This window comes from Dermacentor variabilis, chromosome 3 (genome assembly GCF_050947875.1).
Source record: "Dermacentor variabilis isolate Ectoservices chromosome 3, ASM5094787v1, whole genome shotgun sequence".
NCBI lineage: Eukaryota > Metazoa > Arthropoda > Arachnida > Ixodida > Ixodidae > Dermacentor > Dermacentor variabilis.
In genome coordinates, this window is record NC_134570.1 from 44,315,436 (window position 1) to 44,341,238 (window position 25,803).

A 25,803-nucleotide genomic window follows, 5' to 3' on the forward strand; every position below is an offset into this window, starting at 1 on the left:
CATCTTGCACATGTTTTATTGTTAAATTAGAAAAAGAAAACGCCATGAACAGCAAAACTTGCAAGTCAAATGCTAACTGTACATTTGTTTGCTGCATACTGCTCTTCTGTAATGGTAGAAAGAGTTCAAAGGGGCACTGAATGACCCCTCAGGCTTGGTGAAATAATAGTCCGCGGGTAATGTACGCAGGTGTAAACACCTCGGCCAAGTTTTTCTGTCATACGCGGTGCGTAGAGCTCGCAAGTGGATCACGAAGTTACCTTCCTCTCAAACGCTCTCCTTTCAATAGAATGCCCCGTCCTTGCACTTTTCTAGATGCACTATTCTGTCATCGGATGCACTCATCATTCCCTTAGATGGCTGCTATTGGCTGATAGCTGACATCAAGCTGCGGTCGGCTACATGGTGTAGATACCGCGGCTGCTGGGTGTCGACTGGCTAAGCACACTGCAGCTTGGTGAGGACAACCGCGTTTGGCTTATGTTTAACGCGTTGTAGGTACCAAAGGGTAGAAGTCGTGTTGTCTACGTTAACATCCAAAATGAAATTTGAACTGTGCGCCACGGTGACGTTTATAAGGCGGAGCGTTGTGGGCATGCCCCACTACGCTGCAGTCTTTGCAGTGCAAGGCATTGAAGAAGGAATGGGGGCATAGTGGAGGCCTTGTTTGATTTCCATTAACTCTGCTTCTGCTGAACGCACTGAAGTACTTTTTGTGGCAAAGCATTTCTGAAATAGCCTATTTTCACTTGAGATGCCTTTCTCCGCTTCGATAAAAAGTGTTTCAAGGCCCCTTTAAATCCCATCATTTGACATGGACTACAAGGATTGCTTAAATTTCACGCATTTGTCCATACACATCTCTGCAATTGCTACAGGGCTTCAAAGCAGCAAGGACTAATACCTTGTGGGGTTAAACAAAACCTTTAGCTCTATGGCCCCTATGTAAGTACATGGGAAAGGAGTAAATTTTTCTCAGCAACCACTGCACTTAATTTAATGAGGTTTGTTGCATTTAAAAGAAAAGTTAACATCTAGTAACTTCAGGAAGTGGATTTTTTATTTAGGCCGTAGATTTTTATTAAATACTGTTATAAAAATTCCAAAATTTCAGAAAATGGAACTGAAACTAATGCTTACAATGCTGCAATTGAGCAGTAAAAAGTAATAATGTTTTGTAAGTTTCATATCCTATACTTCATCCAAAGCAGACAAAACTCACTTAAGCTGTGAATTAATGTATTAATTTTGTGTGCTCTAAATGCTCAAACAGATGCAGTTTACAGAACTGTGATATTTGTTCTTGGTGCAGTGTTACAGAATTGTTAACTTCATGCGTCTATTTTTTTTTCAGCTTGCCTATTTTTGGCAATTCTTGCTAGAAATTCCAATTCCTAAATAAGACTTTTGCTGCCTACGATCGCTGGACTTTATCTTTCTCTTCTTAAGGCCCACACTGGGGCCGAAGGGAGTCCTTGAAGTGCATGCATACAGGATTGCACTGAACAAATGAGAAGCTTTTGGACATTTTTGGTCACTCCCATTTTCATGACTTATTTCTGCAGAAGGGAGATATTCTTAGCATGAAATAAGATTTTTTCTCGCGACAGAAAATATGTGCGAAAGGACGTCAGGGTTACACTAGGTGTGATTTTGTTGACGTAAATGTTAATGTGACGGGATGCTGGGCTGCTATTGAGGACTACCAATTCAGAGTAAATTTTTCCATTACCCACGAATCAAATGTTGCTCAAGGTCAGTGCCAAAGCATTTGCTTCACTTACTAGCCTGCCACAATGGCTGTGCTGTTCTGCCACTGAGCAAAAGTTCCCTGGTTTGTTTCTTGGCTGCAGCAGCCACATTAAATGAAGGGAAAAAGCAGAAATGCTGATACACTGTGCCATTGAAGCTCAGCTGAGTGCTTGGCCTCTTGGAATTGGTCCACTCAAGCTTCGAGCTTATACACAACGCAACAGTACACACAAAGATGGGCAAAAATGACATCGATTGCACAAGATTAGATGCGGACTGTAACTGGATTATTTTTCGTGAAATTAAGTGGGAACAGGAAAAACCAGTTTACTGTGAAGATAAATGGTGAGGTTAAAACATGAAAATGTGAGGGAACCCCAAGTGGATATTAGTGCAACTAATATTTAAACCATATGGTATGTACTAGTCGAACTTCGTTACAATAAATCCGCATCCAAAACAAAAATAACTTCTCTATATCACACATTTGTTGCCGAATTATTACACTGACATCATTATGTCCGATACGTCATATATTTGTATCGGTATAGGTTTGACTTGCTATGCCCTTTTGCACAGCTTTCACTAAAGGCCAGTGTCAGTGCCATGCAACAAAAACAGGAGATGCGTGCAGTGGGCAGACCTTGGAATGTGTCTACAAAATGTAGGAAAGAACCCAGTGCAAATAGCAGATTAGTTCATAAGCTAGGCATAGGAACTTTTTTTTACTTGAAACCTTGGCCATTATCTATTATTAGCTATTGCAGCTATTATATTGTCACATCCAGTTCTTCCATTTTGTTTTGACCAAGTTGTGGTGGCCTCGCTTCATTCCTCGTCATGCTCTGAACCACAGAGATCAGATTTACATAGTCTACATGTCAAGTGTTCACATTCTATTCCGTTTTACCAACTTTCATGAAAACGAAGGCAGCTGTGTTCTTAATTGCAATTTCAAGGACAAGGCTTGCTGTCCTTGGGTTACCAACTTCATGGTGTACTCCGTAAAAACTTATACCCGATGTTGTTATTGAACATTAGTTTAAAACTCACTTCTCTAGGCTGTGCTAGACAGTAGGATGCGCGTAACATCATATATTTGAAGCTCGCATATTCAAAGCCACGCGAGAGGCGGGAGATCGTCAGGCGATCGCTTGGGTGCACCACGGCGCTGTGTCCGCAGGCATCACCAGACGATGCACTTCTGCTCGGGGTTCATGATGGTGCCAACGCGGCAGCCAAACGCCTCCGAGAACCGCTCGAAGTTCATCAGCGGTACGATGGTCCTGCGCACAATTCAGTGACTGCTTTCAACAGCTGCTCAAAAGGGACGGCGAGGGGCCCTCGGCAATAAGGTAGAACTGGGCGATAGCGGTGCCAGAAGGTGGGCTCAGGTCCTGCTCTGAGCTGAAAGACTATACCAGCTTTGTAGCTGTATATAAAAAAAAAATGGTATCACGACAATGGTAGCATTACGGTGACGTTGCAACGACAGCGGCATGACATTGAGACTTAGAGAGCACTTAAATTGAAATTGAGCTGTATTAGTGAATTACCATTTTTCAATAAGAAAAATAAAATTCGCTCTTACCGCGAGAAAAGGTTTAAGACAGGAAAGTCGCAAAAAACGAAAGACTGATGGCGGCGCTGCCTGGAAAATCTCGCACCAGCTCGCAGTGACGTAATGGAGTTTGGCACCGTCTGCTCAGATGTTAATTTTTATCTGTAAAGATGGGCTGGTATATCACATTCTGAAGAAGCCAAAACCTGAACTTGTCGCGTTTCAAATATGGCTTGTGCTGCCCCAAATAAGAATATCCCGCACTTCAGAATCCTTGACGTCATACTGACATAGTCGTCGCAAGAGTTTCGACGTGACGCAAAAAAAAAAAAAAAAAAGAGAAGGAAGTTTGGTCTTCATTTTCCCTACAAGTAATCCACCTCTTGTCGTCAAATTAACAAAAATATAGTTTTGCAGGAACACTTTGTTAATCGAAACTCATTTAATATATATCTGGTATCCCCCTTTCATTTAACTAACCTAAGACAGCGCAGAGCTGTCCTTGCGATAGGACAGCCGAGAATGACCTCTGCGCTGAAAGCCGCTGCTGCCGCCTACTAAATACAAACCCACACGCTGAAAATGTGAGTAAGTAGCCCGTCGCACAAGCTGTCAAGCGCTGAATCTCGCAGTGGTGCATCAGGCTCCCACGATTGCACGTTGCCACAGTGGCACGAGTTTGGTTGGTACGTTCCCTGCAGTGGCGGCTATGGGTGTCTGCGATATGTGCTTAGGGCTGATGACGTAACGTGGTGACGGCAGCATGACTATATGAAGGCATAGCGGAAAGGGCGGTCGATTGGACCAAATGCCAGTTCCAAGCATCAATGAATCAGTTCCTACTGGTAGAGTACATATAACTATTTTTATTTGGCGGAAGTAAAGTTTAGTTGTTACTGGTGGAAATTAAAACCAAATTTCCCTTTCTTGAATTTCGCGCCGAAGTCTCGGCCCCAGCACTTCCAAGGTCCATTCGATTCGCCCAGCACTTCTTGAACCATACTTCCTGCTAGTTCAGTGCCAGTTCTTGCTCGTGCGGAACTGGCACAGCGCGTGCTGCACAAACGCTGCACCACCTGTTTGGTCAGTGCAGGTGATGCGAGCTCGGCCTGCTTATGCAAAGCTTGCTCTGGATGAAACAGGTGGAACGAATGGCGACGCGCAGATGCCGCTATGTTGAACTCGGGGAAACGAATGGCGATGCAGCACCTCGAGCGTACTGCGTTTTGGCCGTTTCGCCACAAGGCGAGTGCTCCAGGCTGAGTGCTTGCATCCTTTTGGAACCATTTATGGCGTCGCGGCAAGATGGCGCGTCTCTCGTCTTTGCGTCTTTTCTTGGACAGGGTGTTTACGAACTGGGAATACTCGGGGCAAACTCGGGGAATTTGTGCTTCTATCAGGTAAAATTAGCTGTAATTTTATTGAAAGGGAACGAAAGTTGCGCTAATGCTGGCTCGAGTAACAGAGATGAATCGTAACGAATCGTCTTTGACGCCGTGTCGTCGGCTGGAGGAGTTGCCAGCCAGTGTAAGTCAACGACCGATTTTCCGGGCACCCGATTTTCGACGCATGCCCGATAATTCGGACGGCTTCGCGGCACCACCACAACCACCTTCACAGAGTCAGTGTATAAGAACGTATGAAATTTCGGACGCAAGGACCCTTCGCCGTTCGATTTTTCGGACTTTTTGCCGTGACCGCAGGTCCGAAATGGAACTAATTAAAGCCACCACCGCCGCCATTTTGATTATTTCGCTGCCTCGAACCGGCGCTCTCACACGCAGATCCGCTGGCAGCCGTAGCCACCACCGCGGCAACACTAGGCGTGGCTACTTCGATTTTCGCTACTGTTAGCAATGGCGCCGACTCAGCCTTTGTAATCCTCGCCAACGTCTTCGAAGCTCGGAAAGCACGGCGAGTTGCATTATGTCGGTTTCCGAAAGTATGCTTCGCCTCAATATAATAGTGTTACGCGGTGAAGTATACGCGAAGTAGTGCGGTGAAGCTTAACAAGAGTGGGAAGGGGCAGTTGCAGGGTGTCTACCAACCGGGAAAACCGGGAATTCTCAGGGATTTTGAGTAGTCTGGAAAAACTCAGGGAAAGCTCAGGGAATTTGTACTTCTATCAGGGAAATTTAGCTGTAATTTTATTGAAAGGGTCGAAAGTCGAGGTAATGCTGGCTCGAGTAACAGACAGGAATCGTAATGAATCGGCTTTGACGCCCTGTCGTCGGCTGGAGGAGTTGTCAGCGTACAGTCAACGACCGACTTTCCGTATTCTCGATAATTCGGACGGCTTCGCGGCACCACCACGTGCCCCATAGAGTTAATGTATCAGAACGTCTGGAATTTCGGACGTAAGAACTCTTCTCCGTCCGATTTTCCGGAGGTTTTGCCGTGACCGCAGGCCCGAAATGGCATTAATCAAAGCCATCACCGCCGCCATTTTGATTACCTTGCCGCCTCGAACCGGCGCTCTCGCACGCAGATCCGCTGGCAGCCGTAGCCACCACGGCGGCAACGCTAGGCCTAGTTGCTTCGACGTTCGCTATAAAACTTCTTGCCGTTGGATGCCGTGTTTTTTATTGAAATAATTTGCTGCTGTCAGCAATGGCAAGGACCCCGCCTTTGTGGTGCTCGCGATTGGCTTAGAAGCTTGGAAAGCACGGTGCGTTGCATAAAGCCGGTTCCCGAAAGTCAGCTTCGCCTCCGTACACAAATGTTACTTGGTGAAGGATACTCAAAAGTATTGCAATGAACCATAACAAGCATGACAAGGGGCTATTGCCATGGTACACAGTGTGTATTCCTTAATTACACACGCGTGCACCCGGTATTTACTGTCACAGTACAAGCACCGATACGCCTAATATGTGTACCGACAGGCCTTCAGAGCGTTTTAGAATGTGCCTGTGGCGGGTTTGAGCCCTTAAGGGCAGTAAATGACAGGCATTTATTTTTTCCAACTGGCCGATTTTTCTGCTTTCGCGGCCCCTAGGGAGTTCGAAAAATCGGACGTGGACTGTGCAACTGACCAAGAAGATGTTTCAAATGGTCCTTGGAGCGAACGAGTGGTGGAAAGAGGAGAACAGAAATGACCTACGAATTGAGGAATGAACGGGAAAGGAAGCGTGCTGCCGCCGTTTTGAATGAGCTTGAGCTAAAAAAACAAAGTGTTGGCTGATGCCGAGATGCAGGTGTCCCTCATCCAAACCAAATAACTTCTTTAAAGCAGTGAAACACAACACTGAGGTGTCGTGCGCGGCCTGAGAGTATGTCGGGACAGTTGAGGGTTGACTTTTCAGTTGCCGAGAGAGAATCTCAATTGTGACAACGTTCGGGCCTCATACCACTGAGCTTGCTATAAGCTGATAGAAATAGCTCATATTCGAACATATTTGCTTCTGTGTGCATCTTATTTTATTCCTATTTGAAAATGTTTAACTCGATTTGCAATGGGCTTTACCATTTTTTTTTTCAAAGATATTGTATTCACTGTGCATTTTACTAAGCCCTCCCTTCTGTTTTCTTTTTGAATAAAATAAACACTGCTCCTTACTATTCAAACCGCATTAAGTCATTTTTATACATGCTTAGTAGATAGTGCCAGCATCGGGTGACATGGTGTCAGCTCGTCTTGACATAAAACAAAGTTCTGTGTCACTCAAAAAGTTTTGCAAAGGCACTCGGGGAAAACCTGGGAAACTCAGGGAATTTAGCAATGTAAACTTGGTAGACCCCCTGTTTCTAGTTTACCAAGCCTCTTCTCAGAGTCGCTTTGTAGAAGCGTAATTTACTAGTACAGCCCAACTTAATATTCCTATTTGATGTTCCGTTCACTGCGTTGTTGGAATTCGTAAGCACTCACCGATAGCGACTGGGTGTCGTGTCCCGCGGGTTGAGGTACGAGTACATGGACCTCTTGCGGGCCACTTCGCACCTCGACTGGAAGGCAGAAAGAAAAAAGAAAACCGGCATCGTCGTTTCGCGCTTTCCACGTATCAAAAAAGCGTTTTTCTTTAGCAGTGTTAAGTGCTCTGCTGTTCTACTTATCACGTCCTGGAACTTAATATTTGCAGAGCATTTTACTGATTCACAAATTTGGGGGACAGATAAACCACCATATACGCACATGGAGTTTGCCAGAACCAGGAGACGTTTGGACGAGTCGGAGTGAGGCCTTTAAAGACGCACAAGCATTTGAACTCATTCCCATCGTAAGGTGTGTGTACAATTCATAGAACAGCGAGATCATACATCGTGTTAATCTGACATCCCGCTATATAATTTGGCTATAAGTGCTCCAGAACCGTTTCCGGAACGATGTCTACAAAAAATCCCCGAAACATCAGCCAAGGGCAGATTAGCGTGATATACCAAATGTGACGCGAAGTTTTGTTCCAGATTTTGGCTAATCAAATTCGCGTCTTGTATATTGTGCGTGTTTATATATTTTTTGTTTGTTTGTTTGAAGTTCTTACGGCTTGAGTGTGTTTTGGTTCATAAATAATCTGTGTTTTTCAGTCGTATTGCATGCTAATAGCACGCTCGATGCTAGTTGCCACTTACAAGAGCGTAGGCGATGAAGAAGATCTGGTCCATGGTGTACGGCTCTGTCCCGGGAATGGCGTACATGCCGTACAGCTCTTCGTACTTGATCATGTACACGCGGTACGCCTGTTTTCAAACACACGAAACGAAAAAGTGCGCTTACGAACTTCGTTGAGACAACGAGCAGCGTCACCGCTATCTACGGTTGCCGCTTTTGTCTAGAAAAATAAATCTTGCACCGAAAAGATGGGGGTGCTAGATTTATTTGTATAACGCACTGCACGCAAAAGCACAAACAAAACGTAAACAAAAGGTGGCGATGCGCCGAAGTTTCTGCTATATATGAACGCCCGACAAAGTGCATGCAACTTATATAGGGAGAACCGGAAAACCGGCAAATGGCGTGCCGGTATCGGGGTCGGACTGGCAGCCAGAATCGTGAGGGGGAAAACCGTCCTGGTTGCAACCCTAACGGCATATTGTGACCAGTACACATCTCGCCACTGACCAGCGAAAAGTCCTGCTGTTCGGTGTCGCTTAGTTATGTTGCATTCGAGCGTGATAACCAGGAGGTTAACCAGTGATGACGGTGATAAAAAAGTGTGGCTGGAGGTCCACCCCTCCCCCCCCCCCCCTCCTCGCCCCGCCGTGGCACTAATGCCATCAAGGCCCGTGTGTCATCGGGATCAATTTCAGCATCTATACGTACGGTCTCGAAAATACACGGCTTATATATGTTGGTGAGAAAAGTACAGTGAGGTGTCACTGACTTATCGAACATTCGCTGGAACAAACTACGATATCGCCGCGCCGATAATAAATCTACATACAGCTATTTCCATTTTGTGAGCCGTCACCTTAATGAGCAGTCTCGAGCAAAAGGTACGATAAAGGGAATGCCGGAGATATGACGGGCGTCGGTTTATTTAGAAGTCGTCTTGTCAGCTATATATTGTTCCTGTCACGTTGTGCTTACCTTGAAAGCCTGCCTCAGTCCGGCGTTGTCGGCAATGTTGATTTCGAGCGTGCCGTTGATGCTCAGCTAAAGGAAAGGAGAGCGTAGCATTATAAGCAGACCTTAATCCCATGTGCAGTGGAGCACTCGGAAAGAATAACAAAAGTGATATTAGTGAGCGCATATATGCTGTGCTGTGGTACACCACATGCTTTCTGTATGATCCCTGCCATTAAGAAAATAATAATAAACATTAAATGACCCCAAAAGAAACATTAAATACAGCTAGCATAATGAAAATTGTTTTAGAACTTCATTTGAATCTTTTTGAAAAGAAAGGAGAAAACAAATAGGGCAAAGTTCTAATATAAACGAAGCAAATAAAGGTGAAATTTTTATCTCTGAATCTCGCGCCAGTACCGCCGCACCCCTAATATATATATATATATATATAAATTAATTTCACCCATTTTTGTGCAGGAATCCTTTTTTTTTAAGTGTTGCCCGGTTGTATATACTTCCTGTAGAATACAGCTATACTCCTTACGCGTTGTCAGCTGGATATTAGTGATCCTCAAGCAGGAGCTGCCAAGAAAGTTATGACGCCAGAAGAAGCCTCGCCACATTATTTATGTGCATGGAGGAAGGGAAAAAAAGGTTAGGAGAGGGAGCATGACGCTAGACAGCTAGGCTCGGTAAGCTAACCTCCTTTCCTGCCGCTCTTTCTTACCTTCGGAGCCTATATATGCTTTGCCTCTTGGGAAGTGGGCCCTCAAAAGTTACCGGACTTTTTTCTAAGGCATTGTTTGGTTTGGTGTAGCCTTTAGTGAAATTCTGGTCATGGTCTGCTTGTCCCTTTTTGTGCGAGTGTATAATTCATTCCGCGCTGCAAATATAAATGCGAGTTCCAGCAACCACCTGTGGCCCACCCGAAAGCATTGACGGCCCTGGTCACACGCTCTCCGTTGAACTCCTCCGCATACTCTCCTTGAGCTCGGTGGCTAGAAATTACCGCTTGCATGCACATGGTGACGCCTATTTCGCAAGAGCCTTACGTTATTTTATTTTGTTCCTTTTTACTCCTTGCTTTCTATGACTAGGATTTAAAATTGTCACCTGGCGCACCCTTCTAGTCTCTTTCGTCTTTGCTTGTTTGCGTAACTGAAGTGGTTTATGAACAAATACTGATCGCAGATAGTAGTGCGGTAGCTGCAACTGAGAAGTTCTATGCGATGAGCTCTATTTAACCGGCATGGTCTGTTTCGATAGACTCGCAATGCAAAGCTGGATCAGGACTGCTGATGTGAACACACTCGGCACCACACATTCGTGTGTGCTACTCAGCACATTTGCTATCCAGGGACACTGTTGTAAAATTTCTCCACATTTTCAGATTCCGCCAGGTCGAGTGGCACATTCGGTCAATCAGAGCTGACAGGATGGCTGCTGTCGGGTGAGCCATTAAGAGGCGAGATGGCCAACTTGGACAATTTGGTGCAATTTTTTTTTCATTGTCCGCACTAGCGCCCCATCATTATTACCATGCATGACGTCTGCAGTCTCTTAAGGAACGGTTTGCAACGAGTGCATCGGGCTCTTCTGGGTCGTTCCGATCCGCACGCGGGTAGTGTGTGAACGTTTTGTAGAGAGGCCCAACTTCTCACCTTCTTGCCGGTGACGGGGTTGCTGAACAGGTCGTACTGCTCGAGCAGGCAGCGCGATCCTGTGATGAACTTGCGGTGCGTCTGCCGTGTCCACCACTCGACCAGTTTACCCCGGTCGTCGTACATGGCGCCTGCGTCGCCATTGTTGGACAGAAAAAAAATCATCTGAGGAGTTAAAAAAAAAAAAAGAGCAAGAACTGCGCAGCCATTTCCTATGGTGCTCTACGTATACGACGCGCAATTGCAGATAATAGCTGTAGGAGCTGACCTAGCTGTCGTAGCGAATCGTTTTCCTTTCCTTACTTTCATTTCGTGCCGCTACAACGGCATTCAAATAGCGGGCCCGCATGATCACCGTGTACTTCGTAGCAGACCACCACCGAGGTACGTCACTATAGGGAGTTGTCGATGCACTCTTTATCTCGTTCTACATTAGTTCCACCAAGTAAGTGGAACACTTTTGCAAATAATATTCCTGGTACGTAGTTGGTAGCACCTATGTGAAACTAACTTAGACGTTCCATTTTAGACATCGTGAAGCTTACGTGGAACTATATTAGAAGTGATATACAGTGCCAGTGGAAAGAGCCGACGCTCAAGGACACTCGATCGACGCATGTTCCACGTAGTAGATTCTATGTGAAAAGATCGTTTGGACAATTCAAGCAGGTGGCGGGCCTTGCGCGATTACTCACGGTTACCCCGCAATTGCATCGTTAATGATACGCACTCAGTGTTGCGCGTAGCACGCAACCAATAAGCACACGGCGAAACGAGCCTCATGGCGCACGCAAACGCTCACTACTCACTAACAACGAGGTTAGGCACCGTTATTTCCAGCGCTACAAGTTGCGTTTTGTTTTGCAAAATTTGCTCGATTCGTATTATATAACGGTGCACCTTATACACGCATAAAGTCATGCGCGCTGGCGTGACCAATACGTTTATCATTATTTTTATTGGAGCACGCCGCAAAAGCAAAGCAAGCGACCTGCCTATACAACGTCCCGTAAAAGTTTGAATTCAGAGGCCAACGACGGTGACACAGCGACGCTGCCGAAAAGTTGAACTTTTTGACGGCGTCGGAGGACGAGGCGTTCGGGCTTGGAATGAACTGAAATAAATGTTGGTTTTCGGCACTCAAAGAGAAGTGTTCGTTACGTTTTCTTTTCTGCTGATATTTGCGGCTCGTAAAAGTTTTGTTTACGTAAATTTAGCGCCCCGAAATGGAGGTAAGTATACTGCATTTTGCGATTAGTGTTACAAGCATGCGTAATTGCGTTTCTATCACGTCGTGATCGCAGAAAGCGTCACGAGATGGCTCTACTAAGGCTACTGCCGATGTCGACATCTCTCGCGTTTCGCTATTCGAATAACGAAGTTTGCAGACAGGCTAAAACCATCATTCTGTATTTTTTTTTTCCTCCATTAGGGTAGGGCGCGGGAATGTGCCGGTCCAGTAAAAAGGGTATAAGCATCATCATCGTCGCCCGTCTCTGTCTGGTTTTCCGATATTCCGTAAGCCAACCTGTAAACTGTAATACGATAATGGAAGTGCAAAAACTCTAATCGAGGTTGCATGCGCCGTGAGTACGTACCGTGTTCTCCGAAGCCGTGGGTGATTTCCTGGCCAATGATGGAGCCGAGGGCGCCGAAGTTGATGGGTCTAAGAGGAGTTGGAGAAATCAACACTTTCTTCCGCTCAAAAAAGTAAGCGCGAAGTGGGCAACTTACGGAGGCATGTCCAGTAGAAAGAACGGGTACTGGATGTAGTCCACCGGTAAAACTGCCAACGAGAGAAGGGAGAAGTGCACGCGCAATGCTAAGGTGGAAGTTTCGAGTGTCACCCTTCCCTCCGAAGTACACTTCAAAGGCAGAAACACTTTTCTTGGGCATCACTTTGATCGTTTTGCTGCACTTAAGAGATAAATCTTAAGTTGTAGCGACTGTTTACTGCGAGCAGTTCTTATTTATGCCGTCAAACTTTGCCTTATGAGGTTATGATAGAATGATGTTTTATAGAAATTGAAGCGTTTCGACTCAAACACCGCAATGAAAACATGTCTCTAAATTTTGTAAAAGGCGCCTTTAAGAGTGAACAAAAATTGGTTTATTGCGCAGGAGAAGAAATACCACCGCTTTGTGAATAAGACTCGCAGATTGGTGCACACACACACACACACACACACACACACACACACACACACACACACACACACACACACACACACACACACACACACACACGCACACGCACACGCACACTGTGCGTGCGCGCGCGCGCACGCACAGTGCGCATTTGTGGAATCTATTGTAGATGATTTCGTATGGCGACGGAGAAAGACAGCAGTATATATATATATATATATATATATATATATGCACTACTCTGATAATTTCTGTATAACAGTTATTGTAACTTGATCTTTAATCGCCTTAAGCGACTAAGAAAATTCACCCCCTTGGCTTTCAAATGCAACAAAATGGCGCTCGAATTGCCTCCCAAGGAGATGAGCTCTGCGCTTGACATGTACATATATAGGGAGCGTGAGGTAACAGATACTCGGCCAAATTGTAATTTCAACGAATATCCGCAACGGCCTATTCGTACTGAATTTCAGTTCTCTTCGGACGCTTTATGACTGGTGCACACCAACAGAGGAAGAAAAGAAAAACGCCGTGAAGAATAAATTGTATACCGAATGCTGTGTCGGAATATGAAGATATAATCTTCGCAACTTCATTGAATGCATAATTAGCATACTGCGATGTACTTTACACCAGTAAGGGTAAAAATGATGTACTCAACACCCTTGATACACTTTGGGCGTAGTGTGAATTCCACCCTCAAGAAATAATGAGCAAAACGAGAACAAGGTGGAAGCTAGAACCAACATTTCGACAAATGGACTTGACTTTTCTTCAAGGCGACATATGCTTTCCTCGCCACAGTATATATAGGTAGGATTCTACTTAAGGGGAAAGGGCGTAAGGTCAGAACATTGACTCCAGCTTTCACCTTGTTCTCGTTTTTCTCATCGTTTTGAATTTCCATCTCCAGACTTTCCCCTGTTTTCCCATGAACCCTCAAGAAACGGCGTTCCTAATTTCAAAAGTACTCTTCTAAAGGGGTGTGAGGATATGAATTATGCATACGAAGCTCTCTTATTTGTGTAATTTTATTTAAGGCGTGGGATTATTAGCGCATTGTTTATAATCACCTATTATAGACGTGTGCGCATAATGAGACTATTTTTGTAGACTATTCAGTTAAGCATGCGCTTACGAATATAGTTGCCAAGATGGCTGTAGAAGGTCGAGCCATCGATGCTGCCCGGGTACCATCTGTAAAGCAAACGGCGCAACAAATAATGTTGCGGACTCATCGATGTCTGTTTGTTGTACCACCAAAACGAAAACGCCTAAGCACGAACAACGCAAAACTTACTGGGCTGGCGTGTCGCTTGTGAATAGACCAGCAGTTGCGTACTTGCACCTGTTTTTTGAACTTTACGACGTCCCGAAATTGTCGTGCGAAAGCCTAGAGAAGTCACCGATCCTGTTATTTCCTTATTTCATACAGTATCACGCTGAATGCATTTTTTTTTTCCTGAGTTAGAAAGCAAGACAAAAGACCCTATTAAAAAAAAAAAAGGGCAGTCATGGACCTCCGATATTTTCGGAATGAAGCAAATCGCCGCGGAGATTTCGGAGGCGAAACTTCGCCAACAGGGGGTACACGCCAATTTGTGCTGCACTTGGAGTGGCGGGGTTAGTCTCGTAGTGCGCCGTATACTGGGGACTCCGGAGTAATTTGGACAACCCGGGGTTCTTTAACGTGAGCCTAAATCTAAGTACACGGGTGTCTCTCGCATTTCGTCCCCAACGAAATGCGGCCGCCGTGGCCGGGATTCGGTAGTGCGAGCAACTTAAAGAGCAGACTCGCTTTCAGGCGGTCACGTGGAAACGTCATCGCGTATGTTGAAGACGATCGAGTAGAACAATACGCATGTTGACCTGGGTGGAACTGAACATCAGCTACGGCCCGCCGCAGTCGCAATGTCACGAGCTGCAAAACCTAACAACCACAGTGTAACCCTATGCAGTTAAGTTTCCCCCAAACTTGAATATATAGTTGCGGTACGCGTACGCCGTAACGAATGAGTGGTAGCGTAACCTCGGCGAACATGTCCTTTGTAATTACATATGGTGTATACGAGTATCGCGAAACAGGATTGGCGCGACAAGCGTGTACGCGTGCACGTATATACGCACCCGAAGTCCGGAGCCCGCCTGACGTTGCGCAGCTTGGAGAACGCGATGCGGCTGTGGATCTGCAACACCTTGAGGAGGCTCACGAAGAACTCCTCCTTGCGGAGGTCGGGCAGCTGCGAGTAGACGCAGAGGGGAAGAGCGTACGCGCCAAGCGTTGTACGTATAACACCCTTTTGGGTGCACAAGGGGTGCTTGGTTTGCCCACTGGCTAATACTCTCATCCCTAAGGGGTAAGATGGAATCGTTAATGGAAACAGGCGAAGTCTCTTTTTCTTTCTTCTTTTGTGGGCGGGGTGTGGAGGGGGGGGGGGCGGTTGGGCGATATGTTTTGGCAAGTAAATGTAGTGACAGCAGCGACAGTGACACAACAGCTGCGTACGACGAACCGTGATATCTACCGCTGTCAAGTTCTCTCGTGTCAGGTGTGTTTCGCGGCGCGTGCACCAGGTGGTCAGAATTAATACAGAGATCTTAACCAAGCTGTGGTTTACGTTAAAATTAAGGGTAAAAGTGTTGGCTATGAGACAAGCCAGATACCTTGAGAATATAGGATGTCTCTGCAGTGTACGCCGCGCAGTAAAGCGGAGAAAAGAATTTACAAAACCCGCAGATAATCCACGGAAGAATTGTATTGAACTGTCATCTGGCATTTTAACATTTGCCGCTGGAACATATTGCTTTAATGTGCGAGGTCGGCACTAGCACTCATATATGCGCCAATTTCTTTCTTGCTAAGGGAACGATAACAAAGATCCTTGACGATCGAAAAGGCCCCGGACTGCAACGTAACCTACAGTCGGATTGTGGTCGGCATCTGTGTATACGTGTCGCTTGTCTCGTCTCATTGTGTTCTCGTTGCTAATTTATAAAGAACCCAGAAGGCGACAGTGTGTTGCATTCCCGCTAGCATTTTCACTCGCGCGTGAAGTCAATATAATTTGAAAATTTTCAGCGTGAAAGCCGAGGGCATTATCAAGTCTACGGCGCGATTTACTCACGTCCTTGTAGTACTCGTCCAGGTCGCGGTCGCTCCGGATCCACGGAGGGAAGCCGATGTTAAGCTGCAGGTGGTGGAGCTGCAACAAAAGTATAATTTCAACAACTAAAGCATGCAAGGACGAAGTGTATGCTTGATTGCAGTGGCTACGAAAAAAGGCGTAGATATGAATTGGTTACAGAATCAAGCCATGTAGCCATGAAGCGCTTTTGTGTTGAAACAGTTCAAAGATGGTATACTTCCAAAGGCCTGTGTTGGAATGGTGTGCTTATCGAGTTCACTAAAACTATACTATACCATACTATACTATACTATACTATACTATACTATACTATACTATACTATACTATACTATACTATACTATACTATACTATACTATACTATAGTGCAAACAGAAGCAGACCTACTCGAAGCTGGTTATCAATCGTACTCGGGTGGGCACGAGTTGCAAGTTGGCTGTAAGCATGGGCGCTGTCGTGTCGAGTTACTTAGAATCCCCTGTCGGTCCAAACAGCAGTGTTTGCGCAAACCAATATACCTTCTGCCGGGCCCTGTCCTTGGTCTCGGTGTCCATCCAGGTGTTCAGGTCGATCAGGACGGCGAACGCGTCTCGCACTTCTTCTGCCAGGTCGTACACCTGTGGGTTGGGAAACACGAGACCCAGGGGAGTGGCTGGTGCCGGCACCGCTGTAGCCACGTCACGAAGAACGTCACCGCAATCGCACATATACCTAATGAACAAAACGGAGCGCTTACAACTCCCTTTTCGAGGTTAACTGCTTGTTCCACATGTAATCCTGTCTTGAAAGTTACTTTACACTCTTAATCACATACCTTCATTCTGTGTACAATAGCAGTAAACATACTCCATCTGGGGGAACGCTCGGCAGATAGAAACAATGAGAATAAAAGTGAGTCAACTTTTCCTTTGCTAACTGATCTTGCAGGACTAAGTGCTTGTCCCGACATTCAATTACGTTTCGAAACTCGACTTACACCTTTAATGAACTACGTCCACTGAATGGGTATACAGATGGAGTTAACGTACTCCATATTGGGAACGCCAGGTAGAAGCATAGTGCGAATGAAAGGGAAACAACTGAGCTAGAGTGCCTCAGTCGCACTGGTTGACGTTCGCTTCCCTGTCCACATAACACTAACTCACCAAGGATGACAAGGCCACATTTGAGAGACAACAACAACAACAACAACAACAACAACAACAACAACAACAACAACAACAACAACAACAACAACAACAACAACAACCTGCCTATTGAAACGATATTGGCGTGTAAGGAAACTCTCGAAGGAAGGCAAAAACACACGAGACAAGCCGTTACTCCCGTGCGAAGCAGTTTCCAGCATTCTAATGTGTTTAGAGTGCACAATCCGCGCTGCCCCTTTCCTGCAGCGATCATGATGTAAGGAGTTCAATACAGCGACGTCAGCGCGTACCTTGCGGTACCGCTCGGCCGGCTTGCTGATGTGCCGGTCGAAATAGAGCCTGCCCACGGCGAAGTACATGAGCTGCGTGGTGAGGCGCACGCACTCGCGCGGCAGCTCGATGATGTCCTGCACCAGGTAGCGGTAGCGGTCGAACCGAAAGCGCGACCGCCGAAACCGGTCCATGCTGTGAATGCCCATCGTCTGCACGATGCGCCAGCCGATGTAGTTGGCCACCGTAGCACTGCGTGCAAAGCGGGGAGAGCGGTCCGTTCAGCACGTAACTTGTGCACTGCACGCATGTCCTTCTGTCTCTCTCTCTTGTTAGCGGGAGATTACAGACAAACCGCATGTTTGTAAACAAACAGGCGTAGTGCAGACAAAGACTAAGCGACTAAGTTGACACTTCGGTTTTAGCCTTTTCGAACCATATTCGTAAAAAGCGCAATTTGTGACAACTTGATCACGTCTGTAAATTTTGCCTGCCGGGAATGTTCATGCCGGGCGTTGACCAGCAAGATTGTTTCAACAGCCAAATCGAATGCTTTCGTCGTATATATAAGACGTGACTTTGGTTTCAAAGCGAATATAGCTTTGTCTATGTCGACTTGTCTATGGATCGAGTCCAGACGTAAAGGTTTGCTATTGTAACGTTAAAAACTGCGCAATTTAGTATACTTGCTTTAGAATAATAAATATTGCCGTTATTCGAACGTAATGCGAGGGTCGAGTTCAAGCAACGAAAATCACGAAAAAAGAAAAAGCTCGTTACAATCGAGTAAATACGATAAGTGACGTCGCAGCACATTTCTAGCCCCTTTAGTTGTTTTCTGTGGTACTTCAGAAGTGCCTTGTATAAAAGCAGGCCAGATAGACACTCTATGCAAATAATTGCGTTCAGGAGTCGACGTATAGTCGCTGAGGAAATCGCCAACTGAAGACAACGCGCCTTTTGAGGTCAGCGCAGGGTCACCTGAGAGTGAATTGATGTGGCGCTTGTGCGTTGGCGAATACCGATTGTTCGTAAATGTGACGCTTAGGGCATTTCGGAGCACTAATGATGCGTGTCCAATGACCGATACGTTTTACCACTCAAGTAAGGTCGCCACAAAGATCTCCCACAGATGCTACTTGGAACCGGTCTACCATATTCCACGCATAGTGGCGCAGGACAGGTTTAAATAGAGATTACTTGGAGAATTGAAGCCTATGTGCTGGCAGTGGACTTAATAAGTGTTATCGTGACAACTCCATCGCGTCAGCTCGCTCGGCTTAATGTTTGCTTGCAGTGCGCGTTAAAGAAATACTGACATAAGTTCAATTCCCCTTTTATTTTTACAGCGAAGCTGTTTATGGCTAGGTGCTGGCGGATCTCGTCTCCGGGGATGCATAGACCAGAAATTTTTCATACGTGGGCCGATCCCGAAGGTAGTGCGATGCCGAGCCGACTTGCGGCGGAGGTGCAGTTCGCCGTTAAGGGGCCCGCATTTCACAGCTTCTGTTCATCCTCATTCACAGAGTGGAATGGCACTGATTCTTTTTTTTTGCGTTAAGTTTTTAGACATTGAAACAATGAAAAAAAAAAAAACTGAAAAGCCTCGATATAATAGCCTTTTTACAGCCAGCCAACGTTTCGTTTCCCGAGAGGTGACTGCAGTCGTGACGACATGACGCACAAGGTGGTCACGTGGGAGCAGGACGGCGTGACCTGTTGACACACGCCGCGCGGCTCGCATGGCGGTATGCTATACGCTGCTACACATCGGGCCACAGTAGATGCAACTCGCCTCGACACTTCCTTGAGGAGCCGTGAGAGCCGCTTTAGGTAGAGTGGGTGCATCACCACCACGTGGTCGTCCAGGTCGAGGGACACGCCCACGTCCTTCAGCACGATGTTCAGGAAATACACCCAGCGGATCTGCGGCAGCGGCGCCCGAATGATCGTGTTTTTTTTTTACTTTAGTTCTTCTGAACATCGTATCACGGGTTCGATCTCCGGTCGCGACGCTCGCACTACAATACAACCTAATCCAATCGAATCCAACTCAATACTATACAATGCAACGCCAATGCAATACAACGCAGAAACGGTGTAGTGCCAACACGGCGCTAAAGTCTTACAAAGACAAGCGTCAGTTCCTCAGTTGCGTTTTTTGAAGCGCTCTCACACCAAGCACAGACGTAAACATACAAATACAAAGCGCTGCGTTTCTGTCTGTGCGTCCTTGTCACTTATAACAGGCAAAAAAAAAAAAAGTCTGGGTTTTTACGTGCCAAAACCACGATCTGATTATGAGGCACGCCTTAGTGAGGAACTCCGAATTAATATCAACCTCCTAGCGCGTTCTTCAGCATCCACCTAAATCAAGCACCCCGCAAATGTGGCCGCCGCGGTTGGGATCGAACCCGCGACCTCGAACTCAGTATAGCACGGCGCCGTAGCCACTGGGCTACCGCTGCAGGCAATCAGTTAAGTAACACGAGCGAAATATGTCATACAAACAAGCCCAAGCAGTCTATCTTGTAGTGTTATCTCACACAGCAAACCAGAAACTAAGTCGACTGCTCTTGGAGTGAAGTTGAATTTTGTTCCAGAACTACAAAGTTTGAAATAACACCAACCTCTCGCAAGTGTGCCCATTTCTGGCACCTTTGATGCGAACGTATATATGCGCAGGCATACACGCGACTCGAATGTCTCGCGCTTTAATAGATGGACAAGCTTTTGAGAATGTTTCTTTCATTTAAATCAGCTAATGGTTTGCCGCACATCTGGCTGAAGCGGACGGCGCATAGCAAAGTAGGATGCAGCTGCTGAAATTATAATTTGTTGTCTGTTTGATGCTCGTGTCAGTGTATATAACTCATTCGCAATGTATGCCATCCGCCCTCAAACTCTGCCTAACTTTCTTATCCATGCTGTGAGCGTTGCCTATAGCATACTATAGGGAGGCCCTTCGACAGGCATATTCGGTTTTTTGTACACATTGTGTAGACAACTTCATCAGTTGTGAAACAAGGCTAATTAAAAGGAAAACTGCGTAGAACAACAGCGTCATGCGGCACTGACCTCGGGTATGGCGCCTTCGAGCATCTTGAGCGACATCAGGTTGTACACGCTCTGCGGGTTGCGTATCGCGGTCGGCGGCTCCGAGATCTGGAAAGGAAAAGAGCAGGAAAAGTAAAACGACGGCCTCACTTGTCAGGTACGCTTAACTTAACGGCGCACCATAGCATGGGCTCTTCTTTCCCCGCTTGAAATCACGTATACATAGTATGCACGTGACGTCGCATCCGCCGCTGTCGTCTGCTTCCGCTACCTTCCGCCATCTTGGGAAACCTTATCAACAGGCGCGCGCATAGGCCTATAGGTTCCCCAACATGGCGCCGCCGTAAACCGGAAGTCGCGGAGTATACTTGAATGACGTACGTGCATACTATGTATAGGTGTAAAGTCGTAATCACAATCAGCAGGAGACTGAATAAAAGAACTGTACTAGGGACGAAATCGAAATTCATTTCGCTCGTGTTCTCAATCCAGGATTCGATTCCGTGCTCGCGCGGTCGTTTCGTCGTCTGGCTATAGCTAACTATGTTCTGGGAACACTTGAAGGACAGATATTGCAACGGGATTTCGGGGCTTGTAAACTTGGGGGTTGTGATGGCGCGACGTCGCGCTATCGAGACAAGCCACGGAGGTCGCCACGCGCACGCAGCGCCACAGGCCACTCACGTAGGCGAGCTTTGCCTCGAAGTTGACGATGTCGTTGACGATGTCGGCGGCGGCCACGTTGGCGCCGAGCAGCAGGGCGCAGCGGTAGATGTACAGCTTGTAGCGGTGCAAGATGCGGAAGAAGGGAGTCCGGTAGCGGCCTCGCAGCACCAGGGTCTCCACGCCGAACGAGGGCTGCCCTATCTGCGTGTGGCCAGTGCGAAACCTTGCGTGGGATACATCGCCTCCTTGTAGATTTTTTTCTGCTTTTTGTATAATTCGTGCGAAGATGCGAAGGGTCGTCGCGGATGTATCACCCACGAAGCGAGTTCCCCCCTTTCGTTGGACCTACAGGTTTGGACTGTAAAGAGAGCGTTTTCGTCCTTCCTTCGTAAACGTGCGATGGTCTTTCCATATTCTCTCACTTAGTGCAACTCCACTGCATGCATGCGTCTGGTGATTCTTGCACGCGTATCGTGGTCTCGAGTTCCCTGCCCACCCACGTGCAGACGCCTGTGCACCTTACGTACACATGGACTGCCTGCTCGGATTGGTCGCGTTCCTGTGGCCCATAGAAGTGCATATTCATGTGCGGTCCCGGCTGCCACCTGGTCTCGTTGTGTATCACGGTGTTCGGCATTTCTGGTAGTGAAAAAGCGAGGCCGAAAAAGGAAGTATTCGAAGAAGTGGCCACGTTCCTGTGTAAAACCGTCAGTTCATGCACCCATCGTGAAATGTGAAATTGGTTGGCTGAAGATACAGTAAGGGTTACTTCAGTATAGCTCGACAAATTGCAGTGCAATTTCATTTTCTGACTTTCCGTAATATCTGTCGTTTCTCCAGCCGTTGACTTCACTTGCTCTTCATTTACGCTGAGCTTTGCATCTCGAATTTTCTGTCAAATGCAGTGTTATTTTCCCCCCGAATTTTCTGTCAAGCTTTCAATATTTATTTTTGGTATTTACATGTATGTATACATGTGCAATTGCTTTCGCATTGCTTTAATAGATTAAAAAAATTTTTCCCACCTCTATAGTAGTTGACACAGGGCGGCAGCGGTCACTTAGTGAAATGAATGAAAACCCTAACGTAATCCCTCTAACAGACCCGAATGATGATGGACCGTCGATAAATGCGCCAAAGTTATATGTAAGGTTAGGGGCTCCTGCAGACTCCAATTGAAAGCCCAGGTGACGCGGCGATGCTTTGTGCATTTTCTAGCGAGTTCTGTAATTTGAAAGAGCCCGACAATTAAATATCGATTTGTTGTACAGCCAGTCAGTTGGCATTCTTTTTGCATAAGTATACACTGAATCACTGACTCGAAGCACGTACACACGCTAATTATTAGGTAGCAAACACTTTAGACAAGCTTCACGTTTGCAAACAAGAAACCCTTGACGTCGCTAGCGCGTCGGAGCGTGGGCAAAATAACAAATGAGCATGTTTTTGACATTTTTGAGCCACTTAAATTCGTGATCACAGTAACCTGCGGCTTATATATATTTGTTTCCCCTGTGTGAAGATGAAAGGCTGCAGGACCAATAGAATAATACGTGCCTGCCAGAACCAGCGGGACCTTCGTCACCGTACCCGAATAAAATGGATTGGGGGTGAGGGGGGCACTTACGTAGAGAATGTAGCGCTCGCTGTTGTGGTAGTCGAGGTGTGCGCTGACCGAGATGAGCGCGTCCAGACGCAGCTCTCGAATGGCGTTGCCCAGCAGGTGGAAGGTGCGGAACTGCTGCGTCCGGTTCACAATGGGCCAGTGCGAGAGCTCGTAGCGCGCCAGCAGGTCCTCCAGAGGCTTGGTACCCTTGCTGTTGCGCAGGTCTACGCTTGACGAAACAAGACGCGCGAGGAAGGCGCACGAAAGCAGGTTAACTAGGTACCAGGGTGAATCTGAGGTGCGGTTGGTTTCGACCGAGCGTTTCTACGGCAGCGCCTTGGAGGAGTTGTTAAACTCGGTAGCAGGGGCTAAATCTGAAGTATATATATAGTCGACTCTGCCCAAGCATTTCTGCGATCTGGACTTGTAGTACGCGTTAAACTGGCAGCAGGGTTTGTTCATGTACACTTGTTGCGTCTTCATCACGTCTCGTTAGGCCCCAGTAGGACGACAGCTGATAAGCGCTTCGCTTTGTTGGCTTGCTTCTGCTATTTTTTAATGACATCAATGATGCACATCAACGAGCTAGTCAATGCGATGAGGCCAAGCGTTCGTCTAGGCTGTGTTCGCTGTGCCCCCCCGCATCTCTCGCTAAACGTGAGAGGGCATGTGGGATGGTGAATGCCGCTTTAACACAGGAGAACCAACGCGCATGTGCAAAGAGCGAGCTTCACTTCAAGCTTCCCAGCTCGTGACCTGAGAGGATGGTGCTGTCGTACCTATGTTGATGCAGCCTTGGTAAAGCGCAGCAGCCTTCTGGGCCGCCGTCTGCTCCCGGTACGATATCACGGTGTTGTTCAGTATCTCTGAAAAAGTATTAAGTTTGGTAATGAGCGCGCAGTGATGTAAAGCGGCTGGCTGGCTGGCTGGCTGCCAGTGGGAACCAAGTGTATATAAGAAAGGTGCAGCTAGACGGTACAGCAAGAGTACGCAGCTAAGCGCCTCCGTTCGTTCGTAGCATTCAATAATCAACTCCTATAGCATTGTAGCGGTGGCAACGCACCGGAGATCTGGTCTTCGACGGCTCGTCGCATGTCCCTGTTGACGCTCTTGAAGACCTCGTCCGGCGCCACTTTGGCCGTGCGTGTCCAGCCGCCGCACACGTGCTCGTAGAAGTCCTCGCAGGCCTCCTGGAAGTCCAGCTTGGAGGCGCGCATCGACAACGCTGCACAACCGGGAGGATGGGCAGCAAGCGAAAACTGGTCATGTGGTCTACACGTCAAAACTGTCATTATACCATGACTCATTCGGGCTGCTGCGCCCTTGTGCTCTCACGAACTGCAGGTGCTACGCAGTGGTCATTACGCAAACTGCTATATTTGTTTTAAGTAACTAAAGCACATGATAAAATCATGTACTTCGTGCTAAGTAGCTAATAGAGAATGGTTGGTCGTAAACGCTCACCGTATGCCTTGCATTCGTCGCTTTCACAGGACAGGGACGTGTTCATGTCGCCGTAGGCGGTTATTGTCCTGTTACCTGAAAGTGATTGTACAAGAAGACAGCATTAAAAGGCATGTGATTATTTCTCTTCATAAGTCAGCGTCCCAAATTTGTGGAGGACATTTAATTTTTCATCAACAATCATCGATACAATGTAGGTAACGCCTCGCATCTTGATTGGAGCTTTCTACCACGCTACCCGCTCGTTACACTACTACGCGGAAGTCTCTAAATTTTCTATTAGCTACTGCGTATGACGATGCTAGCTGTTGCAGTAATTAAGACAGGTTCAGTCGCAGTGCGTACTTCCAGCGTTTGCAGAATACTCCCGCCTTACGGATTTTTGCCAAATTATTTAATTATACCATTGACTTGGCAGTAGCAGTAGTACAGTGCTCACTGCAACGTCAGTGCTTTCGACTGATCGATTAAAAAATTTTTTTTTCATCTCGCAGAACGCATTGCTCTCATTCATTGTAAAACTAGTAGCTGTCGGAGACGGTGTCGCCACTATCAAAGACTGCGAAATCGCGCGTTGGTCAGATGTGTGCTCACAGACTTCCTGGATGCTGAAGCACTTGAGCAGGATGAAGCCCATGACGATTAGCGTGACCACGATGAGCACTGCCACGATGGTGACGCACGTGTTGAGGAAGTTGTCTGCCTTGGAGGGAGCCCTGCGCAAGTGCGCTGGTTGTGGCACGGGACTGTCATTGCTATGCGGTGCTGTTTTCTACGGCGGTCGTTCTTTCGACTGACTGACTGCTGTTCTGCAAATTATGGATGAAGGAGAAACTGGCTCACTGACTGGCTGAGAGGATGAGCGACTCACCATGGTTGTACGGTAACAAAATCAAGCCTCTGGAATTCCCCTAATTCTCCATGAGCGACTGAGCCCCCCCCCCCCCCTCACACACACGCGCGCATAGAAAAAGAAATAGAACAAACTTACGGTGCCTCTGTTTGGCGAGAAGCATAGTCCTGTATTGTGGGGGGTGGCATCGCTGGTTTGCTGCAAAATACGAACGAGCTCACTGAAGTCGATTCGTGTCGCCGCTATTGCACTGACTTTCAACACAACGGGAAATGGGGAAAACTAGCGCAATGTCCGTTTCTAAGTGACTGGCGTCATGGACGGGCACGTCTATACCCCGAACGTTGAATGAGTAACGTCATGGACGCAGCTCTTACCATGCTATACTCGCGGACAAGTTTCTGTGGCTATCAAGGGAACGCTACGGGCGCGTGGCTGCTGCACATGTGTTACCGCGCCAAGTGTTCTGGCAGCGTTTGACAGTTCTTTTGGTTGATCGGAACAGACGCTGAATCGACGCAGCTTCCACGTGCGACGGTTTCGCATTTCCCCAGACGCGGAAGGGAAAAGCCGCAAAACAAGTAAACCTTTACACTCAGTGGTGTGTTCTGTCTTAGTTAACTGTTGCTGATAAGGTCTATGTTTTGTCTTCCCCAGCCTAAACTAACGTGGATTAAATCGCGGGGCTCTTTCAGAAGCGCTCTCACTTGTGCGGGCTTGCCTCCGTATCTTTCTGTTCATAGCCACAGGAAGTTGTCCGCGAGTATGGAACCAAAACATGGGGGCTTCGACAATGTCACTGCACCGTATTAACGAGCGCACTTTCTTTTGCTTTCTTACAGTGACTGTTTTTTACCGGATTGTCACTGTTATCGCTCTGTCGTTCGGCGCAGCACACGCCTGTGGGGAAGTCATGCTATCATCTTTGTTTGCGCTTCTTTTTGGCGGCCACGATGACGTCAA

The 25,803-nt window shown here is 47.0% G+C and overlaps 1 protein-coding gene across 3 annotated transcripts; it reads right to left on the bottom strand.

The window, feature by feature from the left end:
* On the bottom strand, positions 1-25,326 carry LOC142575484 (neprilysin-1-like). Of its 3 annotated transcripts, XM_075684887.1 has the most exons (22): positions 25,218-25,325; positions 24,979-25,038; positions 24,582-24,703; positions 23,988-24,062; positions 23,587-23,748; positions 23,303-23,389; positions 22,545-22,747; positions 20,936-21,118; positions 20,273-20,359; positions 18,990-19,120; positions 17,215-17,446; positions 16,295-16,393; positions 15,757-15,834; positions 14,759-14,871; positions 13,770-13,828; positions 12,218-12,269; positions 12,082-12,149; positions 10,484-10,614; positions 8,841-8,906; positions 7,883-7,990; positions 7,182-7,258; positions 1-3,038 (listed from the first exon to the last, which is right to left on the bottom strand). In XM_075684887.1, the coding sequence occupies exons 2-22, from the start codon at positions 25,026-25,028 to the stop codon at positions 2,939-2,941; spliced, it is 2,283 nt and encodes a 760-aa protein (XP_075541002.1). In that variant the 5' UTR covers positions 25,029-25,038; positions 25,218-25,325; the 3' UTR covers positions 1-2,938. The 3 variants fall into 3 exon arrangements, with proteins under 3 accessions (XP_075541002.1, XP_075541003.1, XP_075541004.1); XM_075684888.1 differs by lacking the exon at positions 7,883-7,990 and having other exon boundaries at positions 25,218-25,326; XM_075684889.1 differs by lacking the exon at positions 24,582-24,703.
* Positions 25,327-25,803: the final 477 nt, after the last annotated feature.